The 21,679-nt window shown below is 38.2% G+C and overlaps 1 protein-coding gene across 1 annotated transcript in view; it reads left to right on the top strand.

Annotated features, from left to right (window-relative positions):
- Positions 1-21,679, top strand: part of LOC5565309 (cyclin-dependent kinase 5 activator 1) — a 114,890-nt gene that overhangs the window by 70,796 nt on the left and 22,415 nt on the right. Inside the window, exon 2 of the mRNA XM_001649607.2 lies at positions 18,257-18,394. Coding sequence (XP_001649657.2) covers positions 18,257-18,394 — 138 coding nt within the window. The remainder of the gene's footprint in view (positions 1-18,256; positions 18,395-21,679) is intronic.

The following is a 21,679-nucleotide window of genomic DNA, read 5'->3' as shown; positions in this document are numbered from 1 at the left end:
GCGTACCATTGTTTGAGTGAAATTGAAAATCTTGGCTGAAACCATGCCCATCAATCCTTCGTCATCGTCACCTTTTTTTGCAACTTGGAGGAACCCCCCTTTTTGTCATATATAGGGAAGAGTGAAGCAAAAGTTGAACTTCAGTATCAGAAGAGACGAATCCCCTCTACAGGACCCACAATGTGACGCTCTCCATTATGAGCGGGCGTCGCATGAAGACGTATCCTATGGAAAAAGATTCACGGTCTGGCTGCAATTATGCATTCGTGTTCTTCTTCTGTAGCTCCGGTTCCTGGCCAGGAAGTTTGTAGGTACCTACCTTCGAATGGGGGATGAGGAGGTTTTTTTTTCTCAACAGCACCACGAACCCATCAAGGAATCCCTTCAGGTAGGAGAGATAGCACATGGGGATGTAAGGTAGAGTGCGCTTGGGAGGGCAATTCTTTCGAAAGGATGTTCCTCGAGCTGGGCAACTCATTTTTCCCTGCTTGTCCTCTGCGCAAGAGTTGTTTCGCACAAATGTAAATTTAATTTTTAGCTCTTGTTGAAATTGCGACTCGGGAAAACTTTTAAGTAGGGTATATTCTTTCTTTTTCTTCATTATCCTTGTGTGTCTGGTGTTGAATGTACACTCCCGTGCAAAAGTTTGGGGTCATCCCCTAAAAACATACGAAAGTGTTTGTTTCATATTTCGGTAAGCACACGTTCATATGAAAATCTTTATAACTCATTCATAGGACAATGTGTCAATATTACTTCAAAGGCTTTTTATACAGTCAGCTCTCCCTTACTCAATATTCGGTATCTCGATATCGAGTTATGGAACCATAGTAAAAGCAGGGAATGTCTGAAAACTCAGTGCAGTGCCAAAAACAAGCGTGCCACTCAGAAATTGATTGCGAGTAAACTCAAAGCAAGGCGCAGGAGACAATTTGTTTTTGTGCGAGACAAAGCAAAGCACAATCTCTACTCTTTCAGTCTCTTTCGTGAAGGCACAAAATCCACTCTAGAATATTTTCAGCAAAGTATGCTTTGAAAGCGGGCAAGCTTAATAAGTGCTTTGCAAAATCTTATTGTTGTGGATCTTGACATATTTTGCAAAGTCAGAAACATAAGGTGGTGACGAATTATGTTCAACGTGTTTAAGAGTTTTGACAGTCACATATTAATGAAATAAATTCAAGTGAATTTGTTTACGCGTGTACGAAACGCAAAGAGTGAAAATGAGACAACTCGATACCATGCATCCCAAAGCACATTGCGAGTCAGCACAGCCAGGGTGCAGTCCAGCGAAAAATACTCCTGCACGTCTCTTTCGAATTTTGGGTGCTATCTCGCAGCAGCGCGTGTAGCACCGAAAGAGATTTGAGTCGCACCCCTTCCCTGAGTAAAAGTTGATTTTCATGGCTAGCTCGATGATCCCTTGCATTGCATTTGCACTGGTTTGTGTTCTATTACTCGATGCCTCCCTTACTCGATGGTCCCTTCAGTATCGAGTTGATTGTATAACATATTTTTAACTTTTGGTTTTTAAATTTTTCTCTGAATACATGGCAATTTCCAGAAAATAAATTGAAAAAAACATAGGTAAATTTATTAGTATTGGACTGATCTTCTATCTGGCATTTCGTCCTCACTGGGACAGAGCCTGCTTCTCAGCCTAGTGCTCTTATGAGCACTTCCACAGTTATTAACCGAGAGCTTTTCTTTGCCTATGTTGTCATTTTCGCATTCGTATGTCGTGCGGCAAGTTCGATGATACTCTATGCCCAGAGGGAAGTCAAGGAATTTTCCATTACAAAAAGATCCTGGACCGACCGGGATTCAAACCCAGACACCTTCAGCAAGTGAACTGATACAAACATCAAATGTAAAAGTTTGAAGTCTCGCCTTATATCCCAAGAAATTTATCCGTCAACAGATTGGGGCCACTTGCGGCGCTTGCAAATCATTGTTGTTAATTTTTCGATCATTTTTCAACCACATCCTAAAGTCTATTGCCTTTTTAAGATTTTACAAAGTTTTCGTGTTACAAACAAGTTTTTGTGGTAGCAAACTTTGCACTAATTTATTGATTTCATATAGAATATGAAATTATGGCCCAAATGCCGGGTTGATATATAATTTTGGTCGATACAATGCTGAGAAAATAATCATATTTTCTGAGATTTTGAACAACTTCTAACAACTCGAGATACATACGAAGTAAGATTCACTCATGGCCTTCCAAATGAACCATAGAGAGTTGAGTTTCAATTGAACGAGTAATCACAGGTATATGGACACATTAGTATGTTTTTGTGGGGGGTGACCCCAATCTTTTGCACGGGAGTGTATATCTCAAGTCTCTAAATATAGAACGAACCGTACAGCGATAGGGAGCAATTTTCACTCGGCACAAAGTGCTCGGACACGAACATTCGCTGGTCGACGACCAGGACGATACTGATGATGTCTTCATGAATACAAAATCGTCATGTGGCACCGGTAGAATGGAACTGGAAAATGGTAGACACGGATGCGCAACGAAACGAACTAACAAGTTCCCAAGAACTCTTCGTCTCGGTAACCGGATTGTCAAACAATTTTCTGCATTCACCTCAATGGAGCAACATATCGTTCTAATTTCTGTGAAAATAATATAGGGTGCTATTAAATGATTGAAATACTGTCCTGTATGAGATAACAAACCATTTTCTACTCTATAGGATTGTTCATGAGCATGAGTATGAGTATGTATGATTTCTTCGTAATTGCACCTTGTGATTAACCAGAACTATCGAAATTGCACAGAGATGTAATGAATGGGAATCGGGATTCGCTAATCATTCTCAAAGAGCACAAATCGAGAGTTCAAAGTTATCTGGAAAGGGAAGGAATGTTGGTTAGCAAACATTGCACAATTCGTTCTCAATTGATTTTGAAGCACGATCGAAGCAAGCGAAAAAAAACATCTGTATCGGTTCATGATCGGCAATGTTTCGCAAGATGTAACATCTAGATAAATACCAGCAGCGATGGAGAGCCCTAAGGAAAGAGCAATGATAAAACCCACTTTTCTCGCTTATTCACCATTAGTGGTAAGTGTTTTACTTTACTGGCATCATATACAACCTTCGACCATCCTATAGCAATAGTGCCCCCCGGTTCGGAGCTTGTTTAGGTGGGCTTTATCATGTACTGTTACCTCCCCGATATCAGTGCTGAAGCAGCAGACGACAAACAGACTCTCATAATGCGTTGCAACAGGGAAGAATGCTTTAAAATGCTATAAAACTAACTGTTGTTCCAAAATTGTTCGTAGTTTGATAATCCTACTTGTTTTTTCTCTTATATAAAACCATCTACGGTTCATTGACTATAAACTTACACTAGTAGACTTTGAATTTGTTACGTCTGTTTTAAATCTTTCATAAAGCGATTCTGACTCACATCAGTTGGAGTTATCAAATATATTTGAGTTATGAAATATCAAAAAAGTTATTAAGTTGCAATAAATCAACGCACTAGTAATCACGATCCTTTTTTTATTTTGAAATTTGATATTCACATTTCCGAGCTTTAACAAATTCTATTGTTGAGGACATTGTTATACCAAAATGTTAAATGAAGTTTAACTCTTTGGGCTGACTCCCAAATTTTATAATGCTAGATACTCTGAGGTACATCATCAATCAGGGATAGCAGAATAAGAATCTTCATATTTTACTCAATAGAGTACATTAATTTATTATTATTATTCAATCACAGGATGTCAATTAATCCTTTACCATATGGCTTACGGATATGACTCCCTATGTGACGTTATAGAAAACCAGAATACAACACCTGCCATCAAACCAAAGTGACACGAACATGAATTTGATGTTTCTACTGTTTTCACCAAGACACTGTACATCCAGTGTCGACCAGCTACAATGTAGGTATAGTATCAAACGAAGCAAAAAACATGCCGGATGCTTTTCTGCTCGTGGCAGAGCTTATAATTTTCATGATTGCATTCTTGTTGGTTTTTTTTTCGTCAATGGATTGGAACGGACAATGAGTGATGCATTCTGCATGCAGAGTATAATAATTCATGAAATGCTTTATACGGCTTTCCAACCATGACATTCAATCATATTTATTTCGATTGAGAATTAACGATTCCAGATCTAAAAAAATAGAATTCAATTTGTATTGAAAATTAGCGAAAGTGTATTTGACTAAAATAAAAGCTTTCATGAATTTAAACTTCAAACAAGTTTTGCAAACAGATAGAACCTAAACGAACATGTAGATTGGTTCCAGTCGAATCCACTTTTTGTACACCCATCACGATGAATCATTATATTGTCGAAAAGTTTTTCCATATTATCTCGACCCTTTTTTGCAATCCAAACATATCAATACTGTAAAGCCTACCCCTTACATCAAGCCAAACCATGTTCGAAGCTTCTTTCATTCCATCTGGAGTACGGCGAAAGATTCGGCATCTAATAACCTAATGGAGGATGAAGAACCGACAGCGGGTAAACTTTATCTCGGCTGACATTCACCAACCCCAGATGAAGCTGGGAAAGCCGATCGATATATGAGACACCTTCACCTTGACAACTTTTGACTTTTGATACAGATTGTGTGGGTTGTTCCAGAAAGTCTTGTAACCGTTGCCAGCGAAAAGCCACCTGCTCAATTTAGTAAATGTGTTCTCAACCCACTAGTAATATGAAAAAACTACTAGCAGGGCCTCTCCTCAAAGCATACGATTTGACGTACAACTTTCAATTATTCAAACAATGTAGGTAAGTAAAGTTTTTTTGATTCTATAAGCAAGCCTTCATACACAGTAAAATGACTTTTCTATATCTAAAAGAGCAAAACCAGTTCAATGACTTGCAGAATGTTGGAATCAAGCTCCTTACACTTAAAATTTAGTAAAGACTGGACTCGGAAAATATGAGAACCACCAAAAAATGAGATCACCAAAAATTCATTTTAAATCGGATGCTTTTAAAATTTGCAGAGTTTAAGGCGAAGATAAACCGAAGCCAAATCTCAAATCTTCAAGAGCACGGATCTGCAGAACCGATCACCCGTTTGAGTTGAAAACTTAATCGATTGGTAACTCGCTGGTGGTGACCAATCGATTAAGTTTTCAGCTCAAATAGGTGTTCGGTTTTCCAGATCCGTGCTCTTGAAAATTTGAGTTTTGGCTTCGATTCATCTTCACCTTAAATAAGTATATATTAGCTTTGTCTTAGCTTAACTTATTTATTGAATTTCCTTCCCTAAGCTGAATGCTCGTACATTTCTCTTAACACTGCTCATGAGATCTTGGGCGAGGCTTTGCCCATCTTTCTTACACAAAAAACTTTTCGATCGGACGAAGTTCTGGTGTACATCTTTGGCGGGTTTGCCTCCTTCGGCACCACATTAACACCCTTCGCTTCGTACCAATCCAATACAGGCTTGACGTAATGGCACGGAGCGTGATCCGGCCAAAACAGCGTGGAACCACGATGAGAGCGGGAAAGGGCAGCAAGCGCTTCTGCAAGCATTCCTCTCGATAAATCTGCCCGTTTATGGAATGGCTTGCTGTATCGTCCGCACTCGCAGGTCTCCTGCCACAACAGGTACTTCTTCGCGAATTTGTCCATCTTTCTCTCCCGGAACTTGTCCGGAACCTCTATGCGGGACGTACCGACAAAAATATCGAAGCCGGGGATTTGTTTGATGTCCGTTTTGATGTATGTCTCGTCGTCTATGACGAGACAGCCTGGCTAGACCAGCCACTCACGGTACAGCTTCCGCGCACGCAATTTGGCCACAGTGTTTCGCTTGTCCGTCCGGTTTGGCGCCTTCCCGTCGTTAAAACACGTAACATGATCTGCTGGACGAATCACTTCGACTTGACCTTTTAGGCCACGTATCGGGTGGAAAGGTTCGGGTTATTCTTAGAGTACTGCCTTTTCTTCCGTGCCTTTTCTGGGTATTCCGTTTTCGGTTTTCGGCCGCATCCAGTGCGCCGCTCGATGCTATTTGTCTCCTAGAACATCTTCGCAACACGAGATACGGTGGAATGATGGATTCCAAGCTTTTGGCAATCCATCTGTGCGACTGACCTGGATCATCGATTACCGTGCCCAAGATTTGCAGGCGTAGCTCTTCTTGTTTCGAATGCATCTTGAAAATTACTTGACAGATCGCGATTTCGCACAAATAAACATAACACTCTAAACTAATATTACCCAAAATTTGATTAATTTTTACCCACGCGATAAAAAACTACACCCAAAACAAAGTGTCGCACTTTTTCCAAATCCTTTCTTTAAGTAGTCGAATGTCCGAGACCGAACTGTTCATTCGTTGATGTGGGCTACCATTCTGTTAAAAAAAACTTTTCAAAAACCTTACTGATAGGAGACATATAGAATAGAAGCACTGGTTTTGACCAGCATTAAAGAAAATAATTTCAAAAATATATGGGAAGCGCCAAATGTACTGCAAATATTGCAAATGAAAGCTTTCAATCCATATCATGTATGACACGAAAAATATTAAACACGATCAAAATATTAAACACGAAATGTGTCTTGCTATTTTTCTGCGTATAACTATGTAAAATCCACTATGGCTACGATTCTTCTACTGTTTTTTTTTTTTTTTTTTTTTTTTTTTTTTTTTTTTTTTTTTTTCTGGCATTACGTCCGCATTGGGACAGAGCCTGCTTCTCAGCTTAGTGTTCTTATGAGCACTTCCACAGTTATTAACTGAGAGCTTACTGTGCCAATGACCATTTTTGCATGCGTATATCGTGTGGCAGGTACGAAGATACTCTATGCCCTGGGAAGTCGAGAAAATTTCCAACCCGAAAAGATCCTCTACCGGTGGGATTCGAACCCACGACCCTCAGCTTGGTCTTGCTGAATAGCTGCGCGTTTACCACTGTACTGTATATCTACTGTATATAGTATATATCCCAAGTAACAATCCCACAGCAATTTGGCATTATTGTGGATTTATAAATGATTTATGACAATTACGTGAATGCTATAAAAGCTAGAGGCGACATTTAACGCTGCTAGAAGATGATATTTTGTAAGTCAGCACTTAGTTGTTTTCAAAACCTTTTAGAGACAAACTATAAAGTTAAAATGTTGTGGCTACAAAATCAGCTTTATTGCAGCATATAATACCTCATTTAAACTGCTAGCGGTGGCTAAATGACACTTATTTGTGACGGCTATGATAAAAGATTGATCTAATACGCCTTGTTGTCAAAACAGCTGCTTTTAAACTGATTGACTCGCACTTGAATCTTGATAACTTACCTTATTTATACCGCCTAAATCAGTACTTTGGCTCTTCAGATGCATTGCGAATGCATTGCGTTGCATTGCGAATACTTATTCCTGACGGAAAACCGACAAACTAATGTTCGTTTTCATTGTTTTTGCGTATATTCTTCATAAACTGCAAACTTTGTTGAATGCTGCTTGGTTACCATAAAAAGCGGAAAAAAGCTGAACCATCTTCAATTTCTCTAGGAATTCCTTAAAATAATCATCCGGCTGTTCCTTCGGAAATCCTGCTAGTGGTTCTGTCTAAAGTTTTCAGGGATTTAAATTCGAACGACTCACGGACTTCTTCGGAAATTTATCCAAGGATTTCTACAAGATTTTCTCCGAATGTTTTATGCTTTTTTATTCAGATTTTACCATATTATGTATAAACGAACCCTTTAGATAGTTCTCTAGATTTTTTTACAGCAACATATTCATGGAATCTCTCAGGATTCTACAGAGATTTATTCAAAAAATTGTTCAAATAGTCGCCAAGAGATTTTCATTGGAATTCCGTCAACTATTCATCCAGGAATTTCTAGTAGAAACCTTTATGCACTATTCCAGAATTTTTCAAGTATTTATCCTTGAATTTTCTTAAAGATATTTCTGAGGATTGCACCGGGATTTTCGTCAGCAAATCTCTCAAGAAATTTTAAAATGACGAACACACTGAAACAAGCGTTGAAGTAAGGGCAACCATGAACAAGTTTTTAAATTTACTATGGTGGTAGGATTAGGCTATCATTAATGCTTTTTACTTGAGTATTGTCCCCTCTCAATCCAACCGTATCGTTAGCTGCGCTTGACAATCGCCAGATCCTCGATTAGATTCTGGTCTGCTGCATGTTTTTAACCATGATGTTGTATTTTTACTGTCTAAATGGTGCCATGGTAAAATTGAATGCACAATATATTTGAAATAAACGCGAATGTAGTCTGCACAAATCAAGTGACGTTGCGTATTTAATTCAACCCTCTGATATAGTATTTTCAACCACTACGCTGTTCTCAGTGCAAGCTTCTTAAGCTTAACCGACTTTTTCAGCTGTTAAACATTATCACTAATCAGCCCATGTTTGAAGTAATTTTTGTAAAGCAACTTCCAATTATTTTCTATGGATTTCAGAATCGGTCAGCAGACCAATCCAATACTTCGCTCTGCGAGGTATTATACTATCGGCTGCTGAAATTATTTATTTTTATCTACAGTGACGAATGAAAGTTCAACATGGATGAAACGTTGAACTTTCATTCGTCACTGTAGATAAAATTCGATCACTGATGTTTTTGGGTGAACGCATAACGAACCTTTCTAAGGAATTTTGTTAGTATCAGAATATAAGTAGTTTTTGTGAACAAAACCCCGGTATTATTACTTAAAAATTGTTTAATATGTCAAGAAGGGACTCAAAAATTCATTCCAGCATTAATTTCTGGTGAAGAAAATACTTTATGCACTGTCAGTCGTTTAATTACGCACTTATCTCTTGGCGTTAGTCTATTAAACCCTCTAATTTTATACATTTTATTCTCCATCAAATCAGCGTGTCGCCCTTTTCCTCTTAAGGTGAGTGATCTTTCCGAGATGCTTTGCTGGCAGAATATTGAATTTCATCAATTTTAATGAACTTGGCACGAGAAGAGTGACATATAGCGAAATACATACATTATAAATAAACGACACATCGTCGTTGTCTTGTCGTCATCAGCCGCGCCGATGTCGCCATCAATGACAAGAAAATTGTCCTTGAATCGATCCATTCGAGCCGTTTACCCGGAATCCACTGGTCCCTATCATCAATGAATAAACGATAAATCAAACGAGAACTGTTTCGAATAAAAATCGACGCAGCTCCACCGAACGGGATGTGGGGGAAAGCGGGGTCATATGCGCCCCCTTATGGAAAAATTTAATTATAGCTGTGAATTTCAGCGAAAATTTTATTCTAATTGGGTTTGCAGGAATGTCACATTAATCAATTAATCAATGAAAACAGTCATTGGGTTGAGGTAATCATATGTAAGAAATTAAACTTAAATCAATAAATCCATATCTAACGAGATTTTTTAAATTTTTAATGTGGGATTTGGGAATTGTTTTTCCGTGAGAGTCATTCAAATGGATAGAATTATCGTAAGAAATGATCGAATTTGGCTACAATTTCATTTATCTTGGATATACTGCGGTGGAGCGTTATATTCCGAAAGCACATTTTACACCTAGCTCCCCTAGAGATAAGAGGTGGCGTGTCGCGGTTTTCCGACCCTTTTTGGAAACGTGACGCAAGTGGTCACGTGGTGCCATCGAACACGGAAGAAGGCGTTGTAAATTATTTCTATGTTTCAATCTCAAAACCACCCTTGCTATATTGGAAACATGTTGATAGATGGAGATGAAAATAGAATAACACCGAAGGGGTACCGAACATATACTTAATTAAACATTCGGATGACACAAAGTTTAAAATTCATCCCTCCGATTTTCCGGCTCACTATGAATCCTCATCTGTCTTTGGTATGCCCAAAAAGAGATTTGAAGTCTTCTGAAAACCAATCACAAATGTTTACCCATTCCACATCAGCGCCCAACAATTCAATTAAGCATTCAATTTCCTAAGTTTCCAGACCCTATGAAATCATTTCCAAACCGCCCGTAGAAGCCTCTCACGAAATCCTTTTTGTCTGCGGAACGGCGTAAGCACTAAAAAGCATGTTTGTTTTTCGGGCGTGTTCTCATCTATTTCGACGCTCGTCGGAAAAATGATTAATATGCCCTAGACCAACAGTCTGGATGGTGCCATAAATTCTGCTGGATAGCTCATATATTTCAGTTTCCCCAAACAGCACCCATCTCTACGGGATATAGTTTGGAAGAGAAGCACCACATTCGCTTAAACCTATCTGTGGAAACACTTTAGTGGTTGTGTGGGTTGTTCCGAAGACCACCGGAAAACGTGATTTGATCTACGGCGGATGTCATATCTCAAATAAGAGAACTTTTCCAGGATAGCGTTTGGTGCGGTTTTAGCACCAGGACTAAACAAAACAGTTATTAACTGCGTGTTTCATTCTCGAAACTTTAACTAAATCTGGTGTTGAAGCAAGGGGCATTACAATACACAATATGTGAAGTAAAATTCGAATCTGTGATTATAGACGATGATCTGAAACCCTTGATTCGTCTTAAAAATGTGGTAATTCCAATGCACTCTACATTATTCCTTTAGCAACTGCCGAGAAAATGGGTGACAGCGTCTTGTAGGAGACTTGGCTATAGTTTTGATACAGTTGGCTAGATTACCATGCTTTGCTCTCCCAAATTCACGTACAACTCTCGATATACTCATTTTTTTCATTCAACGCATGATACAAAGCCATGAAATGTATTAATTTGTACTGACATTTTTCTGACATTACTGTACATTTTTTCACAGAATTATTATATTTTTCATGCGAAATTTTCAAAAAATTAAAAAGCTGAAAATTTGGAATTAATCTTAGCATAACATGCATTCGATTACTAAACTTGAGACTAAAAATAGGGTGACTCGCTATATTTTCAATAGCTTTGTTCTCTTTTATCATGGGTGATGTTTTGAATCCTATTGGAATTCAAAGGAGATAGGGCTCCCAGGGGCCCAGATAGCCGTAGCGGTAAACGCGCAGCTATTCAGCAAGACCAAGCTGAGGGTCGTGGGTTCGAATCCCACCGGTCGAGGATCTTTTCGGGTTGGAAATTTTCTCGACTTCCCAGGGCATAGAGTATCTTCGTACCTGCCACACGATATACGCATGCAAAAATGATCATTGGCATAGTAAGTTCTCAGTTAATAACTGTGGAAGTGCTCATAAGAACACTAAGTTGAGAAGCAGGCTTTGTCCCAGTGGGGACGTAACGCCAGAAAGAAGAAGGGCTCCCAGGGAATGTACACGGATGACTCATATACCATTTGGAAGATTTAAATGCAAGGGATTGCTAAGAGGATCCTTTTCAGTTGTCTCTTATAAAACTATAGCGGAGCTCACCCATACGAATGAGCGCATCAACAAACTAGCTGGTGCAAATGTGGGGAAATGAACCACGGCTTACAAATTCAGCGCATTACTTGCATTTCATTCTGAAGAAATTAATTCACACTTTTTTTTTGTCTGTTAGGGTGCAGAACCACTTGGGCACTTCCATGATTTACTTTGGCATGGGGGGTTTTTCTCGATCGAATTGTCTGAAACTTTGCAATGAGAGGCACATTAGTACGACACACGTTGTGGCCAAATATGAGCTCCATAGCTTTCAAAAAACCCCACAGCCGAAGTGAATCAAAAGTGCCAAGAATAGGATACGGCTCCCTATCTATGGTTTGATTATCCGAAGAAACATTTGCCCTTCTGCAGCTCATTACACTCATCAGGTTTTGCAGATTTCGTTGCGCTTCTTGAGTTTTGTACTGTTTTCTCTCGTAGGAAAAGGTAAACATCCGAAAAATATAGGGGTGTGAGTGGAATTTGACACTGGAGTATAAATTATGCTCCGGATAAGGAGGCACAGCTCAATCTGTCAAAATCCATAGTGAAAAAATAGGACGCCATCCTTCTGTTTAAATGAGATAAGAATGAAAAAGTTGGTTTTGGGGCCAAAAATATGCGTTGTGGGAAAAAAAGTTATTCCGCATGGTTTGAGATGGATTTTTTGATATATTTGATTTTTTTTGCATTATTTTTAATTGATTAACGATAGAAAAATATATTGTATTCTACACCTTTATATTGATGAAATGTTCTAGGTTTAAAAAAAGTAGATTAAAACTTTGATTCAAAGATGAGAACATTACATAGTGATGCTAGACGGCAATACATTGAAAAATCTTAATAAAATACATGTGCAGTTAAGTTTACTATAAGAATTACACCAACATTGCAATGGTTTAACTGTTTTTTTAACCGATTTATTAGATGTTTTTGTTGGCGATAGGCTTATATTCAAATAAAAAAATCAACTTCATTCGATGAAAAACAACTGATAAACTGTGGTTGGGTAGTGTCTCATAAGAGAACTGGCTGTAAATGATTTTCCTACACGCTCAAAAAAGAATTCCGGGAAACGTGAACTGTCAAAAATACATCGTGAACTACCGTCGCGTTATCGTGAACGTTCTCGGAACCAGGCAACACATTCATATAAACATGATCAAGTTCACGGTGTATTTTTATTTGTTCTCGTGTTCATGTCAACTGTTCACGGATGCGAGAACGGATTTTTTTTAGTGTAAAGTACATATTATTCCAGAAGAGATTTTACAAAGAGTTCAGCAAAGCCATCAGCCCAACCTCTATAAATAACATCATCAGTACAAATGTGAATTGAACTGGTCATTTGAACCTATCCGTAACATAAATGTAGTGTGACGATTTCATGTAAAAAAAATCATTTCATGTCAATCGTTTTCATTTTACGAGTTAGTATGCGAACGATGTGGCGTAAAATTACATTATTTTTGTTGTTAGTGCCTATGTATCTTAAATTATCTTCTTTCTCTTTCTTACCTTCTATCACTCTTTAGTAACTTATCTGCAAGCCCTTGATATCCTTTATGCAAACATTGTAGAAGGAGGAATAGTAGATAGATAGATAGATAGATAGATAGATAGATAGACACTCGCTCTTATTGTAGATAGGCAAATAACCCCGTGGCTCCAAGTCTCCGGTTTGCATTGTCTCCCAGACTATCAGCTGATGTAGACAAATAACCAGACACGTCTTGTTCCGCTCATGTACCATGCTCTACAACTGTCTTGTTATTCTTGAGCTGTTGACCGGCATCCTTCACATCCCTAAAAGTGGGAGCTGGTTGATTGCTATTGTCCAATATTCTGTGGTACACAGAAAAAAATATTTAATTTACAATGTCATGTAAACTGAAGTCTACTGTAAAAATAAATCAAATTCGTGTGTTGTTACAGAATCATGTAAAATTAAATGAATATACATTCAATTTTCAACTAAAAATGATTGAATATTACATGATCGTGTAAATTTGAAGTGAATTCGATTGAAAAATAATGGATTGGTCGTTGAAATTTAGGTTTATTTTGATGCTCCAAATATGTACATGAAAATAAACTTAAATTTTCATTTCTTCCACTGCCTTGAAACTTCGTACCTGTGCCCTCAGCATCATTCTAATGTTCGCCGTAGTGCTGCTTCCACTTTTCAACCGCCATGCTTACGTCCGAAGAAATGCTCCATCTTTATACTTGTACATTTCGGCTTGCGGCATGATCGCATCTCACAAATGCATTGAGATTTTGATAAAACTTCCGAGTTTCTCAGGTAAGTTACAGCAGATTAATTTTTTCATACTCAACCTCCTCCAGGCGTCGTTTTTGCTCTTGTTGGTTTATAATGCTCACCTCTTTTTCTAACAAAAAATAGCAAGTTAGTATGGTCCTATTGAAAATAGAAGTGCGGTTTTCTACCTCTAGAACCAGCACGCTAATGCTGTGTAGGACAAGCGAGGTTTTTTTTGCAGAATATAACACAACCACTGTAGAATTAAAACGGATATAATATGGGAACTCCTTCCTGAGTAAACCGCTGGTTTAAACAATCATATTGCTAGCACATTGGAACAGGAAAATACGATTCGACCTTGGTGTCCAGCCGGTGTCTTACCTAAAGTGAGTTGTGTGTCAAATGTACATTGGAATACCTTTATTTCCTATCGCCGCATGTCTTAAGTATTCACATTGCAGCAAGTCGAAACGTACATTATTGTCAAATCACTACATTTTTTGAATAGTTTACGAAAAAAGATATAAACATACATACGCACGAATCCAAAATATGTGCCGAAGAAAATATGATTAAATACAAAACATGGCCTTCCTTACATCGTTTCAGCACACTAACTTTTTTCTCCCGCGACGAATATTTTTGGTCCTATACCAACTTTTTCTTGACTCATTTAGATCTTTCAAACGATGCATAGGTTATCTGTGTACATTCTGGGGCCAAACTCCATACATTTTTTCCCAATCTTCTTTGCAACAATACTTTTAGCATTTAAGCACAACTTACTACCGAATATAAGAAGATTTGGTCGCCAATAATTCCCCATGACGAAAAACAAAAAAACTGCCGAAAATGTGTAAATTCCCACAGTTGGGATCTATTCAACAATAATACTCATGAAATTGGATCAAGCAATTGCTTCCTGGGAACAAACCAAAATTGACAGTGAATTTTTCAGGTATATGCTCAAAATTTTCTGCTAAGTTTGCTCCAATCCATCATACATTTCCTAATAATTTCTTCCAAGAAATTAGTTAACAAAAACTCTAAGCGAACTACGGACATTTATTACCGATATTCTTGTGAGAATTGAAGAACTGCTATACTAATATATTCAAGAACTACAAAAGACATATAGAAACTCTTGAAATAATTCCCCCAGATTTTCTTCTTGGATTCTACCCGAAGAATTACTGCAAGAATTACTTTGAGATATCTAGTAGAAAAGCTAGAGGACCTCGTTAAGGATTTTCCTAAAGTTGAAAAAAAAATCCTAAGGATAAATCCAGATGTCATGCAAATTTCATGTCAAATCGGTCAGTCATCTCATCTGTTTGCTATCAAGACTCAATGGTAAAAATATGAAAAATTTTGAATATTTTTTTTTTTGAATTAATTAAGTTTTCTATGATAATAAATAAAATATTTTAGTAGTGTATATATTTTTTTTGTAGCCCAATCAGTTCACTAAAACTTCTCTATAGAACATTTTTCTTCAAAAAAGAACTATAATTTTTCAAATCAATTTCATACAAACCACCTATTTTCCAAATTGATTCTTAAGACAAAATGGCCGATTTATCATTTGAAAACACTAATTCTACCATATTGAAAACATGTGTAACTTTAATCCAAATTGAAGTTTATCGAGTTCGGTGTTTAGTTATTTCAATTTATTCTGGATGGAATTCATCAGTAATAACTTTAACGAAACTTCAACGGGGACAACTTCAAATACTTTTCTGCCAAGAAGCTAGAACCCCTTTCAAAATATCACCATAGAGATTCTGGTAGAAATTCTGGGGATTTTTCCATTTCTTCTAGAATCACTGTAAGATTTTTTCAACAATTACAAAAAGGTATTTTTTGATGGAAACATCTCTACTCTCGGCAAAATAAACTTCTGCAAACCTGGAGCGTCTGTACTCCATGTTAGGAGCGGCTCACAACAGCGTCTGTTCCCCATGTCCGAGTGCCAGAGAAGGACTCTAAACTAAACTGCGCACTAAGGTCCTCCAAACATTTAGGGGGAATGGTCCTCCGGAAATCTAGGAGATTAGTGTCAGGCCCTGCATGCCAGCCATAAAAATTCAAGCAACGTAAAATCAAAGAGAGAATACAAGCCGGGACAGTCGTCGAAGACCACAGCGACGTAAAGGGACTACCGATTGGAAGCTTGGTACGTGGAACAGCAAATCACTCAACTTCATCGGAAGCACACGTATACTCGCCGATGTACTGAAGATCCGCGGGTTCAGCATCGTAGCGCTGCAGGAGGTGTGCTGGACAGGATCAATTGTGCGAACGTTTAGAGGTAACCATACCATCTACTAGAGATGCGGCAACACACACGAGATGGAAACAGCTTTAATAGTGATGGGTGGTATGCAGAGGCGCGTGATCGGGTGGTGGGTTGAGGATCAAAGGCCGGTTCTTCAACTTCAGCATAATAAACGTACACAGCCCTCACTCCGGAAGCACTGATGATGATAAAGACGCTTTTTACGCGCAGTTCGAACGCGAGGACGACAGCTGTTCAAGCCATTATGTCAAAATCTTCATTGGGGATCTAAACACCTAGGTTGGCCAGGAGTTCAGACCGTCTATTGAAAAGTTCAGTGCCCACCGGCTGACGAATGAAAAGGGCTCACGACTAATTGATTTCGCCGCCTCCAAGAATATGGCCAGTCGGAACACCTACTTCCAGCACAGCCTTCCATATCGATACATCTGGAGATCACCACAGCAGACAGAAACACAAATCGACTACGTTCTGATTGATGGACGGCACTTCTTGGACATTATCGACGTCAGGACCTATCGTGGCGCTAAAATCGACCCTGACCACTATCTGGTGATGGTTGAACTGCGCCCAAAGCTCTCCATCATTAACAATATACAGTACTGACGTCCACCCGGGTATGGCTTAGAGCGGCTTAAGCAACCCGATGTCGCAGCTGCATACGCATCCCGCAACGGCTTCGTGCCACAAGCCGAGATGTGAAGGGATAAGAATGGGAGTATCTTGTAAGACGAGCGTGAGGTGATCGAAAGGTGGAAGCAGCACTTCGACGAACACAGACAATGAAAGACGGGACAACAGAGGAAATGATAAGAACCAACCAGCCCCTACTTAAGGATGCCATTCACCAGCTCAAGAACAATAATGCTGCTGGTAAGGATGGTATCGAAGCTGAACTCATAAAGAAGCCCGAAAAGGCTGGCCATTTGTCTGCACCAGCTGATAGGCACAATCTGGGAAACAAAACAGCTACCGGATGGGTGCCGAAAATTGAGATTAGCCTTCATGAGCCTATTATTTAATTCATTTAGTCAAAGTTTTCAGGCGGCTAGGCAAAATAAATGATAAGTGTAGATTCCATAAATTGTGAACTAATAATGGCCGAATACGTACAGCTTGAAATCAACAAAAAGATGTCTCGATCTCGAAAAATAAGTCCACCTTGTTCATCGAAAACGTAGATAATAAATGTCTAATCCCCTTTACCATCATTCGCCAAATCTGCTCTTGTCAAAATCCGTTAAGCAGCATCCTTTTCAAACCCCACCACGCAGAAGCTCTATATCGGAGTCCTAAGAAAACTTCCAACTACCGAATCCCGTTGCATAAAGGAGATAATACCCCCATAAAACCGCACCTTCGACCCAGTTTTGCCGCAATCACTCAAGTTCCAGCCAGCGCATTCGGCAGGACACAGTGTCTAACCCTAAGTTGTGTTGGTTTGCCCGGGCCTCTAAGGATAGTCCCAGCATCCAGTCACCACACCGAGAAGACCGAACGAATACAGTTCGACTAATTCACTGCTGCTGTTGACTTGTATTTTATGGCAGCTGGAATGGAAGCTAACCCGTGAACATGCTATTAGCGATAAGCTTTACTGTGTAATCTTGTGCGGGTTGGTACTGTGAAACGGGGTATATTTGATAATACGAGTAATTTTCAGAATGCTAGTAACAGTTAAGCAAAATTAATACGAAAGTTAACAGTATTAGTATGTCACTTCATTTTAGTGCTATTTTCATTGGAACTGTGATCATTTGATGGTTTTTATTCGGATTCTACAAATTGTTGTATTTTTACATTTTTGGAACGTTTACAAACAAACCTTTATACGATCACTGATGATTTGATGCAATTATAAAGAGTTCGTCACTTACCCTTGATAACAGAAATAATCAGATTTTCGTCCAAAAAATTAATCAATGTTACCACGTTTTACGGTACCTATAGAGAGGGATTAGATTTTCATCACAGCTGTTGGCTAGAGTTCTTAGATTCTGAGTGGTTTATAGAGGGTGGGGGTCACGACTGTGTCACTTTCAGTGACGTCGTTGAAGATAAGTTAAACAGCAAACAAGTCGCGACATTGAGCGTTGATTTTCATTCCTTTGGGGTGGGATGATTAATCCCATCCCTGCTTCGAAGGCTACGACCTTCCATGGTTAGGACGATCCTAATTAATAAAGTTTGATTCAGTAGGTATCATATTTTCGTGACGGCAGCAGAAGCTGATGCTGACTTAAAAACTTCCAACGAATCCAGAAGACAAATTACGTAGATTGATTTTTTATGCGTCACATTGATTGATGTAATTTTGTTCTATACTCTTCATTCCAGGCCTCGACGTCAGAGCTGCTAAAATGTCTGGGAATGTTCCTGCACGACCGGTGCCGAAAGCTGCGAGATTTCCAAGCAGGTGACGCCGTGATGTGGCTGCGGGCAGTCGATCGGAGTCTACTGCTTCAGGGATGGCAGGTGAGTGAAAAAACTGAGTTTTCTTGGAAAATTAATCAGAGGATGTTTGGCCACTCTCGCTGGTTGCAGTAATGAGAACTTGCTCATAAAAACTGCTTAGGATAAGTGCTCCATTGTTCATCTCATGCTACCCAGTTCATACTAATACTAATTGAAAACAAATAATTAATATGTTGTTAGATTCGGATATTATGTTGTATAAAAATAATTACACATAAATATAGCTGCAGTTATTAATTTCGAGTAGATTAAATATGGGAGCATTGAGGTGCATCTCGAAAAACTGTTGAAAATTAACTTATTAATACGATGCTTTCCGGATTACGGCCATGCTAAAAGTTAATTACTTAAAAAATTATCGACTGAAGTTCAGATGGTTTTCTCAGTCTAGTCTACGAAAAAAGGCTAATATTGAAGAGAAACAGCAATAAAATAACGTTTGAAAAAGTTATAATATGTTTTACTTGTTTGTTAATTTTTGTTCCATCCAGCCAACATACTTTTCGCATGCTGAAAAACACACTAACATTTTCATTCTTCTGTTCAAATTTCCAGAACATTCCGAAAAATTCTTCTATCGATTTTTTGCGAATATGGTCATATCAAATGTCCATATCATCCATTCAACGGATATCTAAAGAACCTGATGAGCTAGAGGATTGGTGTTTTTGACAATTCATTCGCAAGGTGGTACTAATAACAAATTTACTTCCATCTTCTATATATCAAGAATTTGATTAGCTAGAAATTCGGTGTCTTTGGCAAAGTTGTTCAGAAGATCATTGAATATCTTACAGTGACAAACCCTAATTGAAATTCATCCGCTAGATGGCACGAGTAACACATTTTCTTCAATCTCTTATTCTGATAAGGCTGGTGTCTTCAGCCAAGACGTCTTCGATTTCCGTAAAACTATTACGAACAATTTTTAATCCAAACATTGTTTTAGACACGTTAAGATCAAACTTATCTGCGACTTCGTTTTGGCAGCCATGTTGGCTCCTTAATTCGTAATTTCAAAGCAATAAAACTAAATTCCATAGTTCATATTGTTCAGGTTTGTTCTCTGGTACGGGATACAGGTATGTTCCGTTTTTGTCACGTTCCGATTTTGTCACGCTCCGTTTTTGTCACGTTCCGATTTCCTCAACAAATAATTCCATTTTTATCAACACAAAAACATTGAAAATTTTTATTTTTCTGAATGTTTAGAATATAGTCTAAAGACTTATTTTGAAGCAAACCAAATGTTTTTCAAATATCTCAGGGTTGAATTTTCGACATTATTTTAGTCTTGAGCACATGTATCGTAGGTGTCAAGTCCTATACCATTCAATGGGGGTTGCCTCCTTCTCGGCAGCTATTCAAACTAAGTGTTCAAGCTTGGCTAGGGCTGCTAGATAACATTGACACATCCTTCAATACTCGAAAGTTGTCCTGGCCACGTCCTAGCGACAACTGGGGACTGTAATTAGGGGTCGTCAATAAACCACGTGGTCATTTTTTTCAGACTCCCCTCTCGTGGCTTTTATCCATAAACAAATTTAAAAATTTGTATGGACTGTGGTCATTGGTTAGACAACTACCCCCCACCCCCCGCTGCCTCCATAAATGACAACATTGTTTAGGGACGACTCCTTAGTTTAAAAATTAAGCACGTATTCAAAATAAATTATGTACCCATAGAGCTGCGGATATACTTCCTTTTCTTATAAAACATGACATCATAGAATATTTGATGTAAATGTTATAGACATATTCGATCAATGTTCAATTATTCGTTATAAGAGATAGACCAGGAATAAACTCAAAATATTCTATCAAAGAAGTAGAAGTGGTAACCTTTAGACCAGAGACGAAATAAAGACGTTGTAATGAAGCTCAAACTGGGTACCTGTTCTAGTACTAAATTCGTTACCCAAGTTTGACAGATTACAGTACACTTCTCTAAGCACTTTGCTTTAGCTCAAGTGTATACAAGATCGAGTTTATTTCGTATTTTAAAAGACTATTTTTCGACCCGTAATATTTTGGACAAAGAAACTTTCATTATTTTTATTTCTTTTTCGACTTAAACCTGATAGAATTCCACAGATTATAGCAAGAGTCAAGGAGGAGAGGACGACCCAAGCAACCAAAAGTTCGGAGAGAATAGTATGTTTAAGCTTAATCAGCTTATCGAATAATCATGAAAAGCATTCTATGCAGCTCACTTTTTAAGTAATTATCCGAACTTGAGTTCACAATACGTTTTCTTACACTGCTGCATAGGAAGCAGTTCAGCTCAAAACAAATCCCCAATAAGAAGGAAGAAAACAAAAATAAACGTTATTTTCACTGTCACTGTACATCAACGCCAATTTCGTTCTGCATATCCTTATTCTTAGTAGGTGTTGATTTAGTATTTTTGAAAGTTATATTTTTTTTAATATTTGCTGCAAGACTCGAACTCGAATTCTCCTCATTGAAATCGTGGTCCATACCGGTACTCCACATGCGCCAATCAAATTGTGTATGGATTTACTTGATATGTTGATTTCTAATACTTGTGCTTCTATCTAGTTGATACTATTTATAACTTCAAAATCTCTTTGAAATCATCTCTGAACCCATTATACACTTGATAGTTCTATTAAGTTTACTCCGAACTATTTCTGAACTTGTGGGATTTGACATTCTTTAGTTTGTTTTGTTTTACAGTTTTTTCTCTGAAGTGCAAGTGGTCAAATGAAAAATAGTGAATTAAGAAATACTTTATTGAAAAATATGAAAAAAGCAAAGTTGTTTAGTGATTCGCATCCCAGGTGAGAACATTCGCAATAACAGTGGAAACGACGGCGATGAAGTTTTCTGATAGACTTGACTCAAGTGGGGGTACTGCTAGCTGTTATTCCTCCGAACCAGATTAATATTTGACTTGAAGAGCATTTCCACGATGCAGGTAGGTGAATTCAATATATATTCAAGTGAATTTGTGAGTATTTGGTGAACATTTTTTAAGCCTCCACCAAGCAAAGTGTATTGATATTTTAGTCCCCTTTATTCCAGTTGAGGGGTGCGTTTGTTTGAACACGATTAACTTTTATTTATTGTTGTCTTGTATTTAAGACGTCAAAGAGCCTTTTTAACAAAGTAATACCGTAAAACTAGTCAACGGGAACACCGCGTAGTGAAAAAAGTCATATCGAGTTGATTGACGAAAAAGCTTTTTTTTTATTCCATTTACAAAAGAAAGTTTAGAATAAGTACGGTTAACATTTTCAGTGAACTTGTATTAGAAGTTCA

Source organism: Aedes aegypti, chromosome 2 (genome assembly GCF_002204515.2).
Source record: "Aedes aegypti strain LVP_AGWG chromosome 2, AaegL5.0 Primary Assembly, whole genome shotgun sequence".
Classification (NCBI taxonomy): Eukaryota; Metazoa; Arthropoda; class Insecta; order Diptera; family Culicidae; genus Aedes; species Aedes aegypti.
Note: the sequence above shows the minus strand (reverse complement) of the source record. Positions and strands in the feature narration are given on the sequence as shown.